This window comes from Pholcus phalangioides, unplaced genomic scaffold (assembly GCF_987345545.1).
Source record: "Pholcus phalangioides strain wild (caught in Gottingen) unplaced genomic scaffold, Ppha-v1.0 ptg000003l_1, whole genome shotgun sequence".
NCBI lineage: Eukaryota > Metazoa > Arthropoda > Arachnida > Araneae > Pholcidae > Pholcus > Pholcus phalangioides.
Window position 1 is genome coordinate 56,005,726 of NW_028301596.1, and position 20,770 is coordinate 56,026,495.

The 20,770-nt window shown below is 38.2% G+C and overlaps 1 protein-coding gene across 1 annotated transcript in view; it reads left to right on the forward strand.

Moving 5' to 3' along the window:
* Positions 1–20,770, forward strand: part of LOC149088923 (endothelial cell-selective adhesion molecule-like) — a 143,131-nt gene that overhangs the window by 115,442 nt on the left and 6,919 nt on the right. Inside the window, exons 5-7 of the mRNA XM_089250872.1 lie at positions 8,498–8,631; positions 13,831–14,014; positions 16,332–16,413. Of these exons, the coding sequence (XP_089106998.1) occupies positions 8,498–8,631; positions 13,831–14,014; positions 16,332–16,413 (400 nt within the window). The remainder of the gene's footprint in view (positions 1–8,497; positions 8,632–13,830; positions 14,015–16,331; positions 16,414–20,770) is intronic.

Genomic DNA, 20,770 nt, shown 5'->3' on the forward strand with positions numbered 1-20,770 from the left:
CTATAAAGGCTGTATAACTACTTTATGATTAACAGATGACCGCGCAAGTGTGAGACAATTAGTTTTTTAAATATGTTAATTAATTAACAAAGTTCAGTAGATGTTTCATCCCTCTAAAAGTGCATTATACTTGTGTGTGATGCAGTAAACACTGTTCCCTAACAAATGTATCGAACAAATTATAGCTTTCTCTTTGTGGTTTAATAAATAATTATTCATTATTATGCACTATTCAACATATTTGCATTTGTAATTTTTTTATTTCTTGTTGTAAGCATATATGCTGATGAAACTTTCAAGTATCAGGTAGATTAAGTGATTGTGTGTAATAAATAACTTTTTCTTTTGTATCTAGGCTTCAGAACTGAAATGACCTAACCAAAAATATTTTCACAATTATTTAATTTTTTTCATAATAAGGGTCAAAACGATGTCGTCTAGCATTTTAAAAATTATACGTATTAAATATAAAAAGATATACATAGTATATAGCATTTAACCATTCCTCGCAACTTCGTTTTACAGGCAGCTAAGTGCAGTATAACCCTCTATTAACGGACACCTCTCAGATGCTGTCACCCCTCTTTTAATGCCAAATAATAATTTATCCGTATGTGTTACACAAGTGCGCTTTTCAAATCCCTGATTAAACGGTCACCAACCCCCCTCCCCTTTCGCGGTCGATTTTTTTTGTCCCGCCTGTGTCCGCAAAAATAAAGTTTTACTGCACAGTTTTCACAGTGAAATGCAATCTAACGCTACATTGTGTGTGTGAAAACTGCTTTTTTAAAAGGTGTTTTGTCAATTTTATCAGTTTTTACCTGTTTCTTGCGGAAATTTACATAGGTTGACGTTGTAGTTGGGTGATTGTTATTTTTTGCACTGTGCGTTACAGAGGTCACGCATTTTCTTTTTACGTTAGAGTTTGTTGGAATGTTTTGCTTCTTTGCTCACGTGAATTATTCATTTTAATGTAGTTTAAAAATCAATTTTGTTTTGTTCTAGAAAATATCAGTCGAATTACAATTTTATCATGTTTGAATATACAAGAAAGTTAGTGATTAGGAACTCGAAAAGAACCGTCTGTCCCCGGAGGGAATCAAGCCACGGATCTCTGGCAAACCGGCAAATGCAAGTGCCCGCTGCATTTTCCACAGAGACACAAGATTTCTCTTACCATAACACACAGTAACGGAGCCGCTACTAAATCTTTACTCGCACGTCACGCTTTTCTCCGTATTAAAGAAAGAGAAGGTTCGTGTCTGTGTAGTACGTTGTATGAAAAGGCCATGTTCCGGCGGAGGCAAGCTAACATTTTTCTTTCCGAGTTCCTCTCGACATCACCCCTTACATGTATTGCTTTGCATGTGTCAAAAGGGTCCATCAAACGTTCATTACTGCAAGCAGATGAAAATAAAAATTCATAATCGCCTTTGCACATAAGCTGAGGTTCACATTCCTTCTATTTTATATTTAGAATTTGCTAATGGCTATCCCAATAATAATAACGACAATTTTTCTTTGTTTGTTGCAGAGCATTCGTGGCTGTGATTTCTCTAATTTGTGAAAACGCTTTTTGTTGACATTTATTTACCTTTACCTTGAAGTTTGCTACTCGAATTTTGTTTTCTTACTATAGTTTGAATCACAAAGTAGGTAGTTATACAAAGTGTCCTGTAAGTGGTAATACGGCCTTTATCTCATCAACCGTCCGTCCTAGAGGTGCAGTTTCAGTTTGAAAAATGCTCAAAACGCGTTCAAAAATTACAAATACAAATACAAATACAAATACAACGCCACAACAGGCAAAATGCCCAACGAGGTGGCTGATAAAAAGATGCCCATAAAAATATGGTTGTCATATGTTTCAAAAATACAGCAACCCAATTAAAAATGCAATTAACACAAATTACAAACAATATATACACATGCTAAAATATTATACAATGCCCATAAAGAATACTTATGGTTGTCTTATTCTAAGAATGGATAGCTTCTCGATTTACCCCAACATGTTTATCGTATTTCTTTTTAAACGTGTCAATTGTGTTACAATTTACTACCTCCGGGGGTAACCTATTCCATTTATTAACAACCCTATTGGAGAAAAATTCCCTGCGACACCATAACCTTGCATTGTCCCTCACCAATCGATACTGGTGTCCCCTTGTAAAAGCAGTCGATTGGCGGTGTACTAAAAGTTCATGGTCCATCCTATCCATCCCATTGAAAATTTTGAACACTTCGATCATATCTCCTCGACACCTGCGTTCATCCAGTGTAAACATATTCAAAAAATGAAGTCTCTCTTCATACCTCAAGCCCCGTGTGCCAATAAGGACACGCGTAGCTCTTCTCTGCACCCCTTCAACCAAGTCTATGTCCCTCTGTAGGTATGGTCTCCAAAACCTTACAGCATACTCCAGTCCAGGACGAACTAAGCCTCGAAAAAGCGGAAGAATGACTTTAGGAGAACGCGAAGAGACCTTTTTGAAAATGAGACCAAGCATTCTATTCGATTTTTTGACAACCGCTGAACAATGTTCAGAAAACTTAAGTCGCTCGTCAATGAGAATTCCCAAATCGGTGACTCTAGTTGCATCCGGGATAGTGACACCATTCAACTCGTAAGAGAACCGTGGGTTGTTCGAACCAAAATGAGCGACCATGCACTTATCTACGCTAAACGTCATGCTCCATTCATTTGCCCATGCTGCAATCTTGTTTAAGTTGGTCTGGAGCAACTCCCTATCGCTTTCATTTCCGATTACCCCCATTAGCTTCACATCATCTGCGAATTTGCTAGTAATTCCATCGATACCCTGATCGAGTTTGTCGATAAAAAGTGAAAAAAGTATGGGGCCAAGGACACTTCCCTGAGGAACTCCACTTGTGACGTCTGTCCAACCAGAGAATTCCCCGTTCACCATAACTCGTTGCGACCTATCTCTTAACCACGATTCTATCCAATTCAGCAAGTTGCCCCCTATTCCAATCTCGTGTAAACGCTTCAAGAGTTTGCCATGTTGGACCCGATCGAATGCCTTCTGGAAATCAAGGTAAACAACGTCGACATTTTTGCTCTTACCCAAAGCCTTAGTCACGTAATCATAGAAGCAAAGGAGGTTAGTTACACATGACTTCCCCTTCCTGAACCCATGCTGATTATCCGACAATACATTATTCTCGTCTATCCACTTCACAAACTGCCTTTTGATGATAATTTCCAAAATTTTCGAGAGGGAGCTCGTCAAACTCACTGGACGATAATTAGACACCACTTCTCTACTACCCTTCTTAAATATCGGAACAACGTTAGCCAGTTTTCAATCTCTCGGGACGATACCCTCAGCAACACTACTCCTGTATATCTGTGCGACTGGCCCCAACAATTCATTAGCACCTTCCCTGAGAACCCTGGGATAGATATCATCTGGTCCTGGTGCTTTGCTTGCACATACATTTCTTAAAAGATTTAGGACCTCCACGTCTTCAACTTGAATATCGTTGAGCGTTTTATTACCCCATGCAACACCCGTATATCGAATATCATTATCTCCATTAAAAACCGACGCGAAAAAGTCATTGAAAGCACTACACATGCCTACATTGCTCTCTACTTTTGAGCCTCCTATCGAGAGGGGGCCAACTGTCCCCTTACATCCATTATTGACGTATCGAAAAAATGATTTTGGGTCAGAGCCAATGTTATCTGCCAACCTAGATTCAACTTGCTTTTTACTATCCCTTATCGCTTTCTTCAACAGTCTTCTTTTATCAGTAAACAATGATAGGTCACCTCGTCCACTTTTATACTCTCTGAATGCTCTTTTCTTTTCAAGATAAAGGTTCCGCACGCTATCCGTGAACCATAGAGGGTGTGATGTACAAACACGCTTTTTTCGAACAAAGGGTATGACGTCGTGCAAAACAGAGGACAGCTTCGTACTAAATTCTTCCCATTGACTTACCACCCCTACTGATTCCAACCGGTCTTTGAAAACTTCCGCTAACCTTCTTCGCAAAACATCAAAGTTAGTTCTCCGAAAACAAGGAACCAGTCTTTTGTTATCAACCTTACCCGAGGAAAAGTTACAGAGAAATCTGACGATACGATGATCACTGGAAGAAAACTCTTCCCCCACCGAAACATGTTCAACTAGATCCTCAGAACTAGTAAGAACTAAATCCAAAATAGCAGTTCCCCTAGTGGCTTCTGATGCATGCTGCTAAAAAACTTTTCGAGCACCAACTTAAAAAAGTCTCTTTCATACTGATTTCCAGATGAAAGGTTCTCCCAATCAATACCCGGGTAATTGAAATCCCCTAGTATGAGAACCCTCTTTCGCTTACACATGTAGGAAATTTCATCATGCATTTTGGCGATATAGTTTTGATCCCTATTCGGTGGATTGTAACAAACCCCAACAATAAGCTTATGACGTCTTTTGTTCTCAAGTTCAACCCATATGGTTTCAATATCACTTCTCTGCACGTTACACTCTCTAGCCTTCAAACATGATTTCACGTATATCAACACTCCACCCCCTTTCCTATCAGATCTATTTCTCAAAAAAGTATCGTATCCGGAGATGTGTAAGAACGATTCATCCCCATCGTTTGCCCAAGATTCTGTAATGGCTATAAGATCCAAGTCCTCCACAACTATCATAGTTTCTAAAAAATCTTTCTTATTACCCAAGCTCCTGGCATTTATTAACACACATTTTAATTTGCCCGGTGGTTTGTTGTCAATCGAGAAGCCATTCAAGTCAGTGGTGGGTAATTCCCCGTCAGTACTGTTGTGATTATCATTAACTAACCCGCATTCCCGACTACGTGGTCTGGGAGTAAAAAACCTGACCTAAGACTATCGTAAACCTCCCAGACCCCTCTCTTATTTAGATGGATCCCATCCGAACGAAGCCACCTATCGGTAAATGCGGGAAGCTCCAAGAACGTGACCCCAAGTGAGGAGCAAATGTCCTTCAGGCCTATATTGAATTGGTGGATCCTACTCCTATATCCCCTACTACCCCTTGGCAGCACTGGAATCACTGCCACATCTGAACCCCCCTCCCTAGCGGATAATAGTAAATCCCGGTATTCTGACAGAGACTCACTAATATTCGCTCCTACCTGATTTGTTCCCACCCACAGAATCACCCGCAAGGGCAACTTTCGGCGATGAAAAACGTCTCGAACGTTGCCAATCTTCCCCCCAGGAAGACAACAGCGCTCGAAACCCCGAAAATCCCTACACACTCGGTTCCCAAGTTCCCTAACCATAGAATCGCCGATGATTAAACCCCTATCACTATCCCCCTCTACCTCATCCACGACCACCCATTCGCCCTCTAAAATGTCGTTGTTCGTGGAGATTGCTTCTTCATCAACAGGTGGCTCGACGACCAGAGGGTCCGTTATAACCGGGCCCTCTAGCACCCTAACTTTTTCCCGTAAAGCTTCGACCTCGAGTTCCAGCCTTTTCCTAACCAAGCACCCTTTACAATTGAAACTATCAGCTACTATACCCCTAGACCAGGGAAACCTCCCGTCGCAAGCTCTACACAACACTAGTCGAGGTCGAGGCATACTAACACTATTGCTAAAGCTAGATAATAATAATAATACTTAAAAATAGGAAAATGAGAAACGTTAACAGGAATTTAAAATAATGTAAAATACATTACTATGCAAAATATACGTAAGAGATTATACGAAAAAATTACGTAAAATAGAATGCTCAGCACTAAATCACGAAGAATAAAATAAATATGTATATAAAGAATACAACACCACCCTCTAAAAAAAGTATTAAGCTACGAAGTACAATTTATACTTATTAGAATTAGCTAACTATCTCAAAACACTAACACTACAACAATAGGCCCAAATGGAAGGAAAACAACGTTATTGAGAGTACCCGGGAAAAGGTATACACTGTTTGCTAACACTAACGTCCAAAAACCTACGAACTTATATCAAAGAAGCGAGCGAACCTGGCGAAAAAACAACGAAAATGAAATGCGAACGAGAAAAATAAATATAAGTCGATCGAAAATACACAACGAAAATTTAAAAAAAAAAAGAGAGCAATATAAAAAAAAAACAAAAAAAACACTTATCTCACAATCCAACGTGCGCTAAAAAAAAAAAGAAAATCACCGCAGAATATGACCCAACAATAAACAACACGCTAAGTAAAACTCAATTACGCTATACGAGTTTTGAGCGTGAAAGTACATTGTGTAACAAAATAAAAATCTAAATTTTTATGCGGCGTCCCCTCCGAGCTCTTGGGCTCGAGACAAATCTCATTACGTTTGCTATTTTTACACTATAAATTTACTATAGAGGGGTCCGTGAAAGGCTCGGTATATTTCAGCACAGGTGCCCGTATCAAAAATGTGGGAGTCTATGACGGGCCCCTTGTCCTCTAACTTCCAATTAGAAAGTTGCTTTTCCAAGTTTCTAAATGCAATATTCAGATATTCGAATTCGAAAATCTGAGAATAGTTGTGAAAGGACAGCATAAATGAGGAAAAGGAAAGGAACGTCGTTGTCCGTGAGATTTTGCTGCCCTTTCCACGCTTTTCTCCGGTTTTTGAATTCAAATATCTTAGGGAATATTGCAATTAGAAACGTGGAATTTTTTCTATAGCCCAAGGACATACAGGGCTATAACTTTCTAGTTGGAGGACGAGGGGACAGTATAAAAATTTAGATATTTTTTTACTTTGCGACGTACTGTACTTTAACTCTCAAAACAGTGTAATTTTTTAACGCCCTTTGAGCATTATTTAAGTTGGAATCCTATACCTCTTTACGACGGACGGTTGGTGAGATAAATACAGTATTAACACTTACAGGACACCCTGTGTATTTGGAAAGTAATATTACTTCAATATACACAGAGTGGGAAGTCCGTAGAAATTTCAAAAATTCATAGAAACCGGAAAAATAACCGAAAAAGAAAATGGTTTCCAGGGTTAGTGTCGCTTATTTCACGGGAATTTTGTTGATAGAAAAAAAAAACCGTCAAAAACAACCGATAGGTGACACTGACGTACACAAGTCGAAGAAAAGATACGCAAATAATGTACGGAATGACTTCAAATGGTTTATTACAGCAGTATGTGTTCCCCATGACCACCTCCACAGGAGATAACGCATTGCAGGCGAGTCACAAATCCAGCAACGGCAGGGTGCAGCAGGTCCACATACACGGTTTACAACAGTGAACTGGTTGTGGGTTAGGAGCGCAAGTTCTTATAACCGTCTCATTTGCATATTTCCACTGAATTCGCTTGTGCCAGCGCCACTTATCGGCTGTTTTTTGAGGTTTTTTCCCTGTCTTGAAAAAATTCTCGTGACCTAGCGATACTAATCCAGCAAAACGTTTTTTATTTCGGTTATTTTTCCGGTTTTTATTAATTTTTAAAGTTTCTACCGACTTTTTGCAAATCCTGTACTAGCACTGGATTTACTGGAAAACATTTAAAATGAATTGATTTATATGACATGAATGTCGCTCTCCACTTGTTAATACAAGATATACAGAAGACTGGATGTTGTGAAGATATTTATTATTTGAGATGTTAATTTTTTAAGGAAGGAAAAAATTCATCTCTGCCTCTACCGGGAGTTGAACCCGGGTCCCTCGATTGCCGGACGAGTGCTCTGACCACTAAGCTTCAGAGGAGATAGAGTTTTTTTTCCTTCGCTAGAGCGTATATGTGCCGAACGGAACCGTGCAATGGACGGTGAACCGATCAGCTAATGGACGACGAGCCACCAGATAGCTATATATATATGACATGAATGTCGCTCTCCACTTGTTAATACAAGATATACAGAAGACTGGATGTTGTGAAGATATTTATTATTAGAGTAATAATAAATATCTTCAAAACATCCAGTCTTCTGTATATCTTGAATTGATTTATATTGTTTTTTTTGTTTAATAAACAAATCACAAAAACACAGATATATATACAAATACAAAGATACACACAGGTACAAACACAAAAACACATAAATACAAACACTTTGTGACCCCAAGGGACTTAGTATGTCCTTCCATCAGGTCTAAAGGCGGTTATAATCACATGTTTCAGACAACAGCATACGAAATATCGAAAGTTATCAAAATCCTACCGACTTTTTGCCCACCCTGTATTTATTGTATTTGCTATTTTTGAAGCTCTGTATGTGATCTTATAAGCATTACAATTCGAGATAGCCTGAAAAATTATTCAACAAAATCTTTCTATAGGTGGACAGTAACTATGAAAAAAAGAAGAAAACTATCAGCTCCAACAAACGATTATGCATTTAAGGGTTAATATTATTATAATATATAAAAAAAAATCTCATTCTTCGATAGATTGTGAACTGAGGAAAAAAATAATCTATATCTTTATTTTTATTGTTACAAAAGATGATTTTTCTGTTAAACAATTTTCTTTTGCATCATTCGATGGTGATACGGCAGTGATGCCTCTGGAAGGACCAACCATAAGCGGCGGAGAGAAAAGCTACGACTTCGGCGACAACATCACTCTCAACTGCACATCGGCCAAGTCGAAACCCGCAGCCATCATCAACTGGTTGATGAACGATCAACCGGTAAGTACATGAATAGAATACATATGCTTTTTCGAACTCGGTTTGATTTCTTGGGATGCCGCGCACCAGGGGTTTCAAATATTTCAAACATCGTGGGACTAATTAAAATTGCCCCTGAAGCTCGCGGGCCAAATCATACTGAGGGGTATTAATCAATATTAGATAGGATCCAGATTTATACAAGGGCTTCTCATGTAATTTACAGTGACGTCTTAATGTCACTGTGGTGGTCGAGTGGCCATAGCGACGGACTCGCATCGCGAGGATCCGGGTTCAAACAGCACCTACTAGAGATAGAAGGCCTCCGCACTCTGCTTGTGACGTCAGTAAGTAGCCTATTTTCCCTAAGAATATTCAGGGAAAAAAATTCCCTGCTCGTGCCAGTATCATCGTTGTGAGGAAAAGAAATGACCAGGCTTAGAATTGGCGATTTCTATGCCCCCACATCCAATCACGATGCGGTATTTGTGAGCCAATCAGGAAGATTCTACGCCAAAATAAGAAGAAACGAAATAGGATGCTCTGTTTAAAAATGTGGGAATGACGTTTATGGCAAACAGAGGCCTTCTCGTTAAGATGTCTCGCCGCAGAGAGCAACAGGCCTACAACAGTATAATTATTCATTCATTACAATTCACTCACTATGAGTTTAAAAAGAAAATTGATTGCAGATGGCAGCACTACAAGCACTACATAACAAGCTTAATACAGAAAAAATCTTCACGGAAAGTTCAACATGCATACACGCACACACATTCCAACGTGTACCAATTCGTTAGAAGTTTCGCAGAGGAATATGGACGAGGTGCATGTCTGGTTTAGTAGTAGTGACATCTTAATGGAGGGCTAACGGGACTGACTTCGAGTTGAATAGGAACGAAAATAATTGAAGACACTTATTTTGAAATTATTTGTTTTCTTAATTATCCAATTCAGTTAGTTCTGAAATTATTTTTCCCCCTAACCTCTGGAAAAGTTTCTGATCAATCACTGATTAGTTTTTATCCCAAATCATATCAAATGTTTCTGTATTCATGTATATGGTAAAATGATTTTTTTCAATAATCAATTATTGAAAGAAATCGTTTCACCATACACATGAATGCAGTTTATCCATTTTTGGAGTGGAACTTCTTTTGCCAGTGGGGGAGGGGAGCGAATTTTTGTGAAAGAAAGGAAATTCATGCCAAAAAGGGAAACGCTTTCTTTTTCCACAAAACCCGTTTCGTAGAGTAACTGATTGCGTGATGAAGTTCCGAGAAACAGATTGGTGGTGGTGGAGGGGGGGGGGCTAACAGTCGACATTCTGCATGTAAGAAAATACAGTTGGGTAGAGGGGTTGGTTTGGACGGTTTGTGTCGGACAAAGACAGTTTATTGACTTCCCCTACCCCCCTTTGACGCCGCATCCCCCTGTTCACACGAGAGTATACTTCGCACGCGAACGCAATTTTTGTGACGTCACAGTGTCAAACTCCGATTATCGTCAGAAATTTTTAGCGAACAAATCTGCCACACTTGGGATTTACAGCGGGTTCAATTATGATTCCATATGACGCCAAATCCGTTATAATTGTACGGGGCGGGGCTTGGGGTTTAAGGGGTCAATTAGATCAAGTCGGTCAAGTTTAGGGGAGGGCGAGGTTTAAGAAAGATTAGGGGTGAACAATTTTATTTAAAATAAAATTCAAAATTTCTAAATTCAAATTTAAATAAATTCAAATTAAATTGAATTGAATCTAGTCATGTCAAACCTAGAAGATTCGCTTCCATCGCGCGAGATTATCACGTTCATTTCTTTATATTGTGAAATAATTTATATCACACGAATTACCGAATTATTTCTCTCATTGACTTATTAGTTATTTTTTTCTCAATATTTCTTAAATTATTTTTTTTAAATATTTCTGAAAATTCTGTATTTATTTTATTCTGAATTATTCTAAAATTATTTCTTTCGAAAATTCGGAATTTTAATCAATTCTGAATTATTCCTTTCATCAATTCTGAGTTTTCGTAATTTTTTTAGGCAATTATTTCCTTTCACTAATTCTATTATTAATGAGTTAATTATTCTAATCGTTTGGCAATGTTTTCAATGATTTTCCGAAAAGTAATCGGAATCAGAATAATCTACAGAAAGCTCCTAGGGCTAAATGAGGGCCCGCGAGAAATGCAATAAAGGTCCCTGCCGTATACCCTTTAGCATTTCAAGTTACATTTCATGTAATCCCAACGATAACGGAAATAATTTACATGCTTCACATATAATATTCATGATTTTTTCCACACACCCACTTCGTTATTCACTTCCGTAAGATGCATTTTCTTAAGACCCTAGAGTTTCAGGTGACATTCGGAAGATGTAAGTGCTTACGGTAGGGAATAACAAAGCACGCTGTGATGGAACATCTATCAAGATTTTCCTCGAGATTCATTCATTCATACGCACCCGTGAGAAAGAACCGCGGCTTCTCTTTTGTTGAGGACAGACGTGCACGTCATGTCTTCGTATGACAAGCAGTAAGATTATATGTCGAGAGCGCGGGAAACGGAAGGGACTTTGCGAGGATCTGAAGCCATGAAACTCGAGCTGAGATGGGAAAAATCTCTTTGTGTGTTGTCGGACCCAGAAAAGAAGATGAAAGCTTTTTACCCTTTGAGGAGGAGGGCTGCTTCCACCCCATCACGTACTTTTTTCACTGGTCGTCAATGCAATTATTGGGAACAGCTTGTGGCCTCGTATTTCATCATGTTGCCAGTGGCAGGGCAGTAAAAAAAAGAAGCTCTTCCGTATGTTCCGTCTATTCTATTTTTTTCTGTCCTGTCCTGTATTTATTTATTTTTTATGTATTGCCCTCAGCTTCAGGCTAGATTAACTCTCAAGCCTTTCTGTACCTTCAAATTAAATCGATAGCAATGTTTCGTAGTAAATCGTCGCGAAGAAGTTTTTATGACCGTATTACAGACGTCGGAATATAATCGAATAACTGCCTCTTCTTAGAAACGAAAGAAAGTGAGAGCGGTTTGTACTGAAGGCTATGGGTCCTTGTAGTGTAATATACGACAGAAAAAGAGGTTTTATTGGATTTCGCAACTTCACTTTTGTAAAAAGGTCTCTCTACCCTCCCTGTTTCTCTGTTAGCGCAGTGATATACGAGAAAGGGCTTGATGTATGGAAGAGACATTGCTAAACTATTGTACCAAAAAAAAAAAAAAAATCCGTTTACTGGGTTGATCGCTTTGTTTGGATAGCCATTGAGATGCCGGTGGGCACTTGTTCTCGAGAGCAGCCTCTTCGTATAATAGCTTTATTATTTTTCCAAATAATCCTAAATTCTTCTTTTGAGGTCCAAGCGGATATCCTGGTATATAAAGTTCTCTGGAGAAGGTGTAATAATATTCTCTGTCCAGACAAAAGAATTTGATTAACTCGTAAAATTTTATATGCAAATACCAGTTGATGAAGACTGGTGCATTCTAGTCTCCGTGCTTTCAGAATTGAATATCTTTGTAAAATGATTATAAAACATCGAAATGAAACACATCTATGTGCTGGCTTAATCAATTTCTGTTGATTGAAAATGGTTTTTTAAAAGGTTGGTAACCAAAAATTCTCTAAGGGGATTCATTCTGCTCCTTCAAATGTCAATCTTATTGTACGCCCCTGCTCGTGGCCCCCCAGCCGGACCATATTCTATTATCGTGGACCAATATCTTATCCAGCCCTCCTTCAATCTCATCCAGCAGCGAGACTTTTTATATTTGATCGATTTTTTTCAGTAAAGTTATATTAAACAAACGGAAGTTTTTAAATAAGGTAGGTCTGTTAGTCCGTGGACTGTAGAGTTTGTTGATTAGCCCTATTTCCCTGGCAGAGCCATCTCACCATCACGCTCCTCAGACAAAATGATATTCTTCGGGCACCGCACTCAACTGGAGAGAACTGGCGAACTGCCTCTACCGGGAGTCGAACCCGGGTCCCTCGATTGCCGGACCACTAAGCTACAGAGGAGATAGAGATTTTCCTTCGCTAGAGCGTATATATACCGAACGGAACCGTGCAATGGACGGTGAAACCGATCAGCTAATAGCTCATGGACGACGAGCCACCAGAGGGCTATATATATGACATGAATGTCGCTCTCCACTTGTTAATACAAGATATACAGAAGACTGGATGTTGTGAAGATATTTATTATTTGAGATGTTAATTTCTTTAAGGAAGGAAAAAACTCATCTCTGCCTCTACCGGGAGTCGAACCCGGGTCCCTCGATTGCCGGACGAGTGCTCAAATAATAATCTATCTCAAATACACCTCAATACATCTCAAATAATAAATATCTTCACAACATCCAGTCTTCTGTATATCTTGTATTAACAAGTGGAGAGCGACATTCATGTCAAATATAATTAAGATAATTCATTCCCGAATCACGTTCATTAGCCGAAAACTTCGTAAGCCGAGGTATCACTGTACAGTGAAACCTATCTAATAAGACAGACAATGTATGAGACGGAAACCTGTTTCCAAAGGAGTAAAAAAAAAGTTGCTTTTATGTGTGTGAGCACCTTTATGAAATGGAAACCTATCCAAAATGGAATATTATTTCAGTCTCTCGACGTTCCATTTCGTACAGGTTCCATTGCATAATACAATGGTGCGATACATAGGATTTAGGTTCGAAGGTTCGAACCCCCAATCACCAGCAAAATAGTGATTTGGGGGGGGCAGGCAAGCACTCTATCACTACTCAACAATGTGCAATCGTCCTGCATAGTATTAAAGCCCTGAATAATATCCTAGTCAAGCCAAGTCCTGCATAGTATAAGTAAATCTGTTGGAGAATAGAGAAATAATAAAAAATTTAAAAAAATCCCCTAGAATATACATGTGTAAAGCCATCTATGCATCATTTCAAGAACTTCATATTAAAAAATTTCTTTGAAAAAAAAAAAATTCAGATCATCTCAAGATATGATGGAGCGCACGCTGCTACACTTATCATCCCTGGATGATGGCAGCACGCTGAGGGTTAAGCTATATCAACCGATTGGGTCTGATATTTTTGGCCTGTGAGTATAAGTGAAATTATAGTATGAATATTTCATCACGCGAAGCTTCTATTGAACTCAGAACTATATTTGTTTTACTAGAGAATGATTTAAACATTTAAAAAAAAAAATCCAATCCGGTAGGTCGAAGGAGCCGAGGTAGTGGATCATGGGGTGACGACGGATACCGAAGACCTCGAAGCGACCACGAAGACGTTGAAGCTTGCCGTCACCAAAGACTTGTTCAAGAAAGGTCGAGTCGACATCAAGTGCGTCGCATCATTTTACGACAAGGTAGCCATGATAAGTAAAGATATTACAATTCTAGGTGAGTGTAAATCCTTTTATAATGGTATGGATAAGTTTTCACATCCCAAACACTGTCTGATGAATTAATTGTACGCGTGAAAAGGTGATCATAAGGTACGGCTAAAAAATGTTGCCTTTAGACGGCAGAGCGTGCTGATTAGTACAGTTGATATTAAAAAATTCTGTGAGAAACACAGGTGGTATACGGAGGGGGGGGGGGTCGGCAGGGAGCAACCACCACCAGACCAATCGTGATCCACGCTCTGTCCCCCCTAGGGAATATAAGCTGGTCCGTCTCAGGAGACGTGAGCCACGGTGGAAAAATCCAACGACATCGAAGACCAGCAAACCACCCACACCGAGCCACAAGCCAACCAGCTTGGTTTGCTTGCTGGTTGTCAGGGAGCAACCGTCCCCCTCCACTGTTGCCTAAAAATTTGCATTATCAGCATAGGCAGGATGGTGCTGGTGGAAAATATGCCCCCCCTCCGTCCCCCGATGATGGGAAAAGGCTTTACTGTCCGCTTTCGACGGCGTGGATCGAGTTTAAAAGCTGTAGTCAGCAACTAAACCAAATTCACCTGGTGATCTACTTCATAACTTTTCGATCGCCAAATATCGACTTATATGTACAATGTCCCTGCTATTCCGTTTTCTGGCTATCATCGCCAAAGAACTACCTGAAAATTACTTTACTCCATGCATGCTCAACCCATGTCCCGCGAGCTAAATGCCGCCCTCGGGGTCATCTGATGTGGCCCGCGACCTCAAAACTAACTTTGTGAAAATGAACTAAGAGGCACATTTAAAGATCACTTAAGTGAACCCACTGTGCAGTTCCACATCCCTTAACTTGTCAGAAGCGCTGATCCAGATCACCTAAGGGAACCATGGCATATTTTCACTTCAATTAATTGATCTGGAAGTGTGCCGCAAACAACTTAAGTGGCAGATTTACAGATCACTCAAGTGACCCGCGGTGCACATTACACATTTCCAGATCACTTAAGTCACGCACGGTACATCTACAGATCGCTTAAATAACGCGCAGTAAATTTTCAGATCACTAAAGCGTCCCCACTGCGCATTTAAAGGTCACTTAAGCAGTCCCTAGAACATTTCCAGATCCTTTAAGTGACCCGCGACACGTTTTAAAACCAATGAAGTGGCCCGCATTCGCCAAAAGGTTGAGCAACCTTTGCTTTGCACTTTGTCTCGATATAGAATTCTCGCCCAATTGGCACGATTACAACTTATGAACATTTTGGATTGCGGACTATGCTTGAAATGGAATTCAGGCGTTAGTTTGGAAGTATCTTTGTGGTGAATGGTACTCTGATCGCGCCCTTGTGAGAAAGAGAGCACTGAATGGGACTGTAGATGAATACCAACACCGCTTGTCAAAGACTTTCACAGAATTTGAAGAGCACCGTTTATACCAGTGTTTCTCAACCGCCGGACCCTGGCATCAGTCAAACCGGGCCGTGAGTCGTTCACCGTTTCATTTTCACCCATTTATTCCCCATCAGTCGTGTGCATGAAAGGGCCATTCACTAGCAAAAAATGAAATCAACCGGCCCGTGGGCGTCAAAGGTTCAGAACCACTGGTCTATACCGCCTAAAATCGGCACTAAAACACCAAAAAAGCTCGTATTGAACCTCTTTCTTCACTACCTTCAAATTTGGTCAGACATTTCTCACCTTTGAATCACTTTGTATAATGACGGTAAAGTCGCCACATCCATCCCATAATCTACATAATCTATATTATATCACAGAAATCTACTAATTCTGTATATTCCATCTCGATGATCCATCCATCCATTAGTAACATTTTTCACGATATATACAAACATCCTATTGATGCATAAAATTCCTATCTACAGAAGTTTCCATTACTCATAATCATGTGTTAGTAGCACGAGTTTTCTTTTTTCCTCTCCTCCACAATGATTTATAACGGTAGATAAATAGGCGCATGATCTGTTAACATGAGGTTTTTACCATTAAGAGGAGATAGAAGGTAAGAAAAACGTTCATATTTCAAACTGAACAATTGACGTCGAGACAGATCTTTGGCAACGTTAACACGATAAAAAGAGGAGAAAAAAAAAGGAACTGGAAATCGGGAAAAATACATTAAAAAAAAACCGAGTAGAAGAAGACATGATTGATGTTGATACCTGAATATAAAGTAGTAATAAAACGAAGCATGCAATGCATTAAAGAAAATGAAATTTAATGGTTTCTGGGAAAATTTTTTTGAAGTATTAATATATAAGAGAGGGGGAAAAACTTCGTAATATTTAGAATATTATTATTTTTTGTTTTTCCAGAGCTGAATGCTGCTTGCTTGATCTCTCCAGGATATATCCCTTTTCTAATATCCCTTCTCATCACCATATGGCCGGCGTTTAGGTGAGTGTTTTATTATTTTCCACCATCGAAAGTATCATTAACAGAAATTTGAAATACATACTTGGATACTTAGAAATTCTTCACTGTATGTACTGAGAATATATAAAAAATTCATAAAAACTGGAAAATATCCGAAGTAAAAAATGGTTTCCGAGTTTAGCATCTCTAGGTCACGGGAATTTTTTGACAGGAAAAAAAACAATAACTCAAAAAACAACCGATAGGCGGCGCTGTTAGTATTTCCATCTGTCCGGAGGTGAGAAAAGGGTTGGAAAACACTGTTCTAACTAGCATGAATGATACTCCCGTTTTACGAAATGCAGTGGAAATTCTTTTAATGGATAAACATCTATCGCTAATATAAATTATGATCAACATCGATAGTCTCGGCGTATATAACGTTATTACTTTTTGGACTGCCATAATTATGTGACATATTAAATACCTTCCGTCTATAACGATAATTTTCTCCAGTTCTTAGAAAGACAATCCTTTCTACAGTTCAGTCTCCTACGAAAGTCTTCATACAAAGATTTCACAATCATATTAACTGAACCTGTTTTGGAACTACGAATCACTGCACGAGATTATTAAGCAATTTGAATACATATTTGTGTCTCAAGGTGTGGTAATCACTGAAGAGCAATTGCAGTTGGCACATGTTTCTAAAGGAACAAATCTCAGTTAAGGACAATAGCAAGTCCTAAACTCAGGAATCGTTCTTAGCAGAGATCGCACAAGTTTTATATTGACAGTTTTCAATATTCTCCAAAGGGATTCACTGCAGTCTTCGTTGACAATTCGACCATAATTACCCTTAATTAAAGCACGTGAAAACCATACGACATCGTTGGAAATGGCCGACATTAATTGCGTATTTTCCATAAAACAAGCGAGTCGAAGAGAGAGAGAGTAAGTACTAAAAGTGATAAAACCATTGTGATAAACCACTTACCATGAAGTAAGTGATAAAACCATTTTAATGAGCGTTAAAGGACAATTCAAATGCCGTTATTCATGTTAACAGGAGAACGATTCAATCCAATGCACTGATATCGCAATAGATACAGACTATGGATGCTTTGGTGATATTTCTTTTTTTTAGAACAATCGCAAAATTATGAGCTAGGTACGAATGACCCAACATCTTCAACCGAAAACATCGTAACTTCCCGTTACAAATGCAAGTTTCACTGTAAAAATACCTTTCGCAAAACGGAAAACGAAATTGTTCAAAATCGTAACGTTAAAAGTGGCTTTCGATGGCTATAAAGAGCTTTCAGAAACACACCAACAAAATCCCAGCCTCAAAAATCCCTCCGTAAATACATTATACCATACATTCTTTTTCTTTTTTACAGTCGGACAAACATAGCCAATAAAAAGAAAGAACGAAACGAAATATTTTGTTCTCTATAGCTATGGACAACACTCACGATAGTGTCCATCGTGTCGATGACAGATGGACGTCGACGATGTCATTCCCAGGGAATTGCTTAGGAAATACGTGACAAAATAGGATCGAAACGCGTTTCAACATAAAGAGAAACTCACATTGTCTGAGGGAAAAATACTACTTTCCATCAACGTCTTTTCCGAGTTAAAAAAATAGGGCAAGCAAAACTCCCCTTTTTCTTGCCCCGTATTTTATTGTAAAGTTGGGCAACTGGAACTTGAATAATAGCCAGAGCTAATGTATAAGTGTTTGTCTTACATAAAAAAAAATGATAATAAAAAGCCATTGGAAATAAACCTTCGTGATCTCGGAAAGGTATTCCGTGACTAAAATCATCAATAGGGATTTTACACGTTTTTTTCCTCCCTATCCTTGGATTTATCTTTGTCTAGGAAGAAGTTATTTTCCCGGCATGTCTTTTAAGATCTTGGCTTCTCTCCAACAACTTGAGACGCCTTAAGATTCAGTTTCCTTCAGGAAAAAATACGTACTTTTTTTATTGTTATCTTCGTTGATAATAATCGAAAGTTCTTTCTTTCTTATTTTTTTGCATATGTTGGTTTGGCATCAATTTGCAACACGTGATGCCACGTCATTCGTAGACGAAAAACTTTGAGAGACGCATTTTTATTCCCGAAATCAAAAGGGAAATCGAAAATTACAGTTGAATATTATATTATAAGTGGATCAAGATTCCATTTTTTTCCTGGATAGTTTTTCAGTAAAAATGTATATGTATTGATCAGAAATTTTGAGATGTTTCTATTTCGTGTTAAGGGTTTGTGATCTGTTTACATAGATATTAGGTTTTGTACTGTATGTTATTGTGTGTTGGTGTTTTTTTTGGGAAGGAGTGTATCCTAGGTGTTGGGGATAATGTGCAAAATTTCGTCAGTCATTGTATAGTTAACACCCTTTATTTTACTCTTCTTGTTTTTCTACATCTCGCAAACTGTAGTCGTCCTTTGCTTTCATATCGTTTTCGATTATAATCTCAGGAACTTTGCGAGTTTCACTAACAATCTTTTACCACACACAAATAACAACTATTTAAACTATATAATTTGACTAATATATTATCGCTTACAAAATATTAAATAATATCATATATTTTTTTCATTCGGTCTATTAATCAAAATCCGGTTGCTAATTTCAATCGAAGAATTGTAGCAGTTTTATTTTATAGGTGGTGGAAGGGGTTCTAGTTCATTGATGTCTTTGTCACATGTAAATACAGGGTTATTCTATATTCATAGGCCAAAATTTAAGAGGTTATATAAGATACCTAAACGAACATTTTTGATCATATGTGTGGTCGGGGGTGTTTTGGGAGAGTACACACAGCATTTCATCAAAAACATATATCTTGTTTTCCGGATGGATTTGCTGCGATATGTGCCATAAACCATTTGAGGGTGCATATGCACCTTCGGATTGGATTGGAGTTTGTTTTTCAGATGGTGCAAGGACCATCAAGGTTATGCTGCTCCAAACAACGATCAAGCGGTGCAATGACTGATGGTAGAATTTACGTTACTCAAGTTGCACCATGAGAAGACTTAATACATTACAATACCCTGCACTCTGGTCACGAGTATTGGCACACGTAAGATCGGATCGACTTTTAGAGGGAGTTCATTGGGTTTATAGAGGCATAAGGAATTTTCCCTGGTGAAAAACATTGCGCTACTGACCTTCAGAAAGCTTTTTAAATAAACAGAAATGGATACCACAGTATAAAAAAGTACTTTCTTCCGATATTTTATTTTTTTACTGAAGCATCTGGAAACCAAAAGCAGTGATTGATATTTTGATGCATAAAATTTACGCTGGTATATGCAGCATGAAAGTAAACAAAGTTATACTTCACACCACATTTTGTTAATATTCAATCTGTACATTGGTTTGAAATCAACAACTGTTTTATTCTACGAATTATAACAGATAGTTTTGCTTTCATTCAATAGGAGGCAGCAGCAGTATAACAGCAAGGTATAAGTACGAAATATAATTAGATTTTTAAATTTTTTTTCCACCTGGTACCAAAAATTAGTTCTTGTATTTATGTGCAGGTTCGCACAAATTTTCACTTAAATTCAACGGTCTGCAATGATAAATAAGTTGAAGAACACTGAACTCTAAACCATACAAAAACCACAGGATTTCAAGCCAATAGGTAATTTCACACACAGTAGAATCTCATTGTAACGGACCAATAGTGTGGCCGGTTTATAATAAATAATTGAATTGTTAACGAGAGGTATACACATCAATGAAAGTAAAGTACTTATATAGCTATAAAACGTGATTATTGTATATCAAGTAAAAAACAGCTTTCAACATAAGTTGAACTGAAAAACGTGCATGTATGCACTGCATTAATGTTAATTTTTCTTGTTGGCTATCGATAGGAGTCATGCAATGCATCCATGTTTACGCAAAACAACAAACAACACAATAATCGATGTTCAATCGCTTGCCGGGAAACGTAAAACTCGTCAGATGTAAATAAAATACCATTTATTGCTATAACAATTGTTCTTTTTTAATTCTCATTCACTTTTATGATTTCGTAATACTGTATATATACAGTGAATACGCGATAAGTCGAACTCCGATAGCTCGAATATCTATTCAAGTCGAAGTTTTCCCTCAGCCCCAGAATATTTTCCGTATGTTGATGTTAAAAGTTTCCCTTTTTCACTCACATTTATTTAATGGCACTTGGCATTCATTAGCCTATTTTTGACAGCACCTCAAATTTATGAGCGGATATTGCACAACTTTTTCACATGATAACTGATTACTTAAATAACATATATTTGAGAAGTTAAAGATGAAAGTAGTGTAATGTAAATTTACGATTAATAAACTTTTTTTAATTAATATAAATTAATTAAC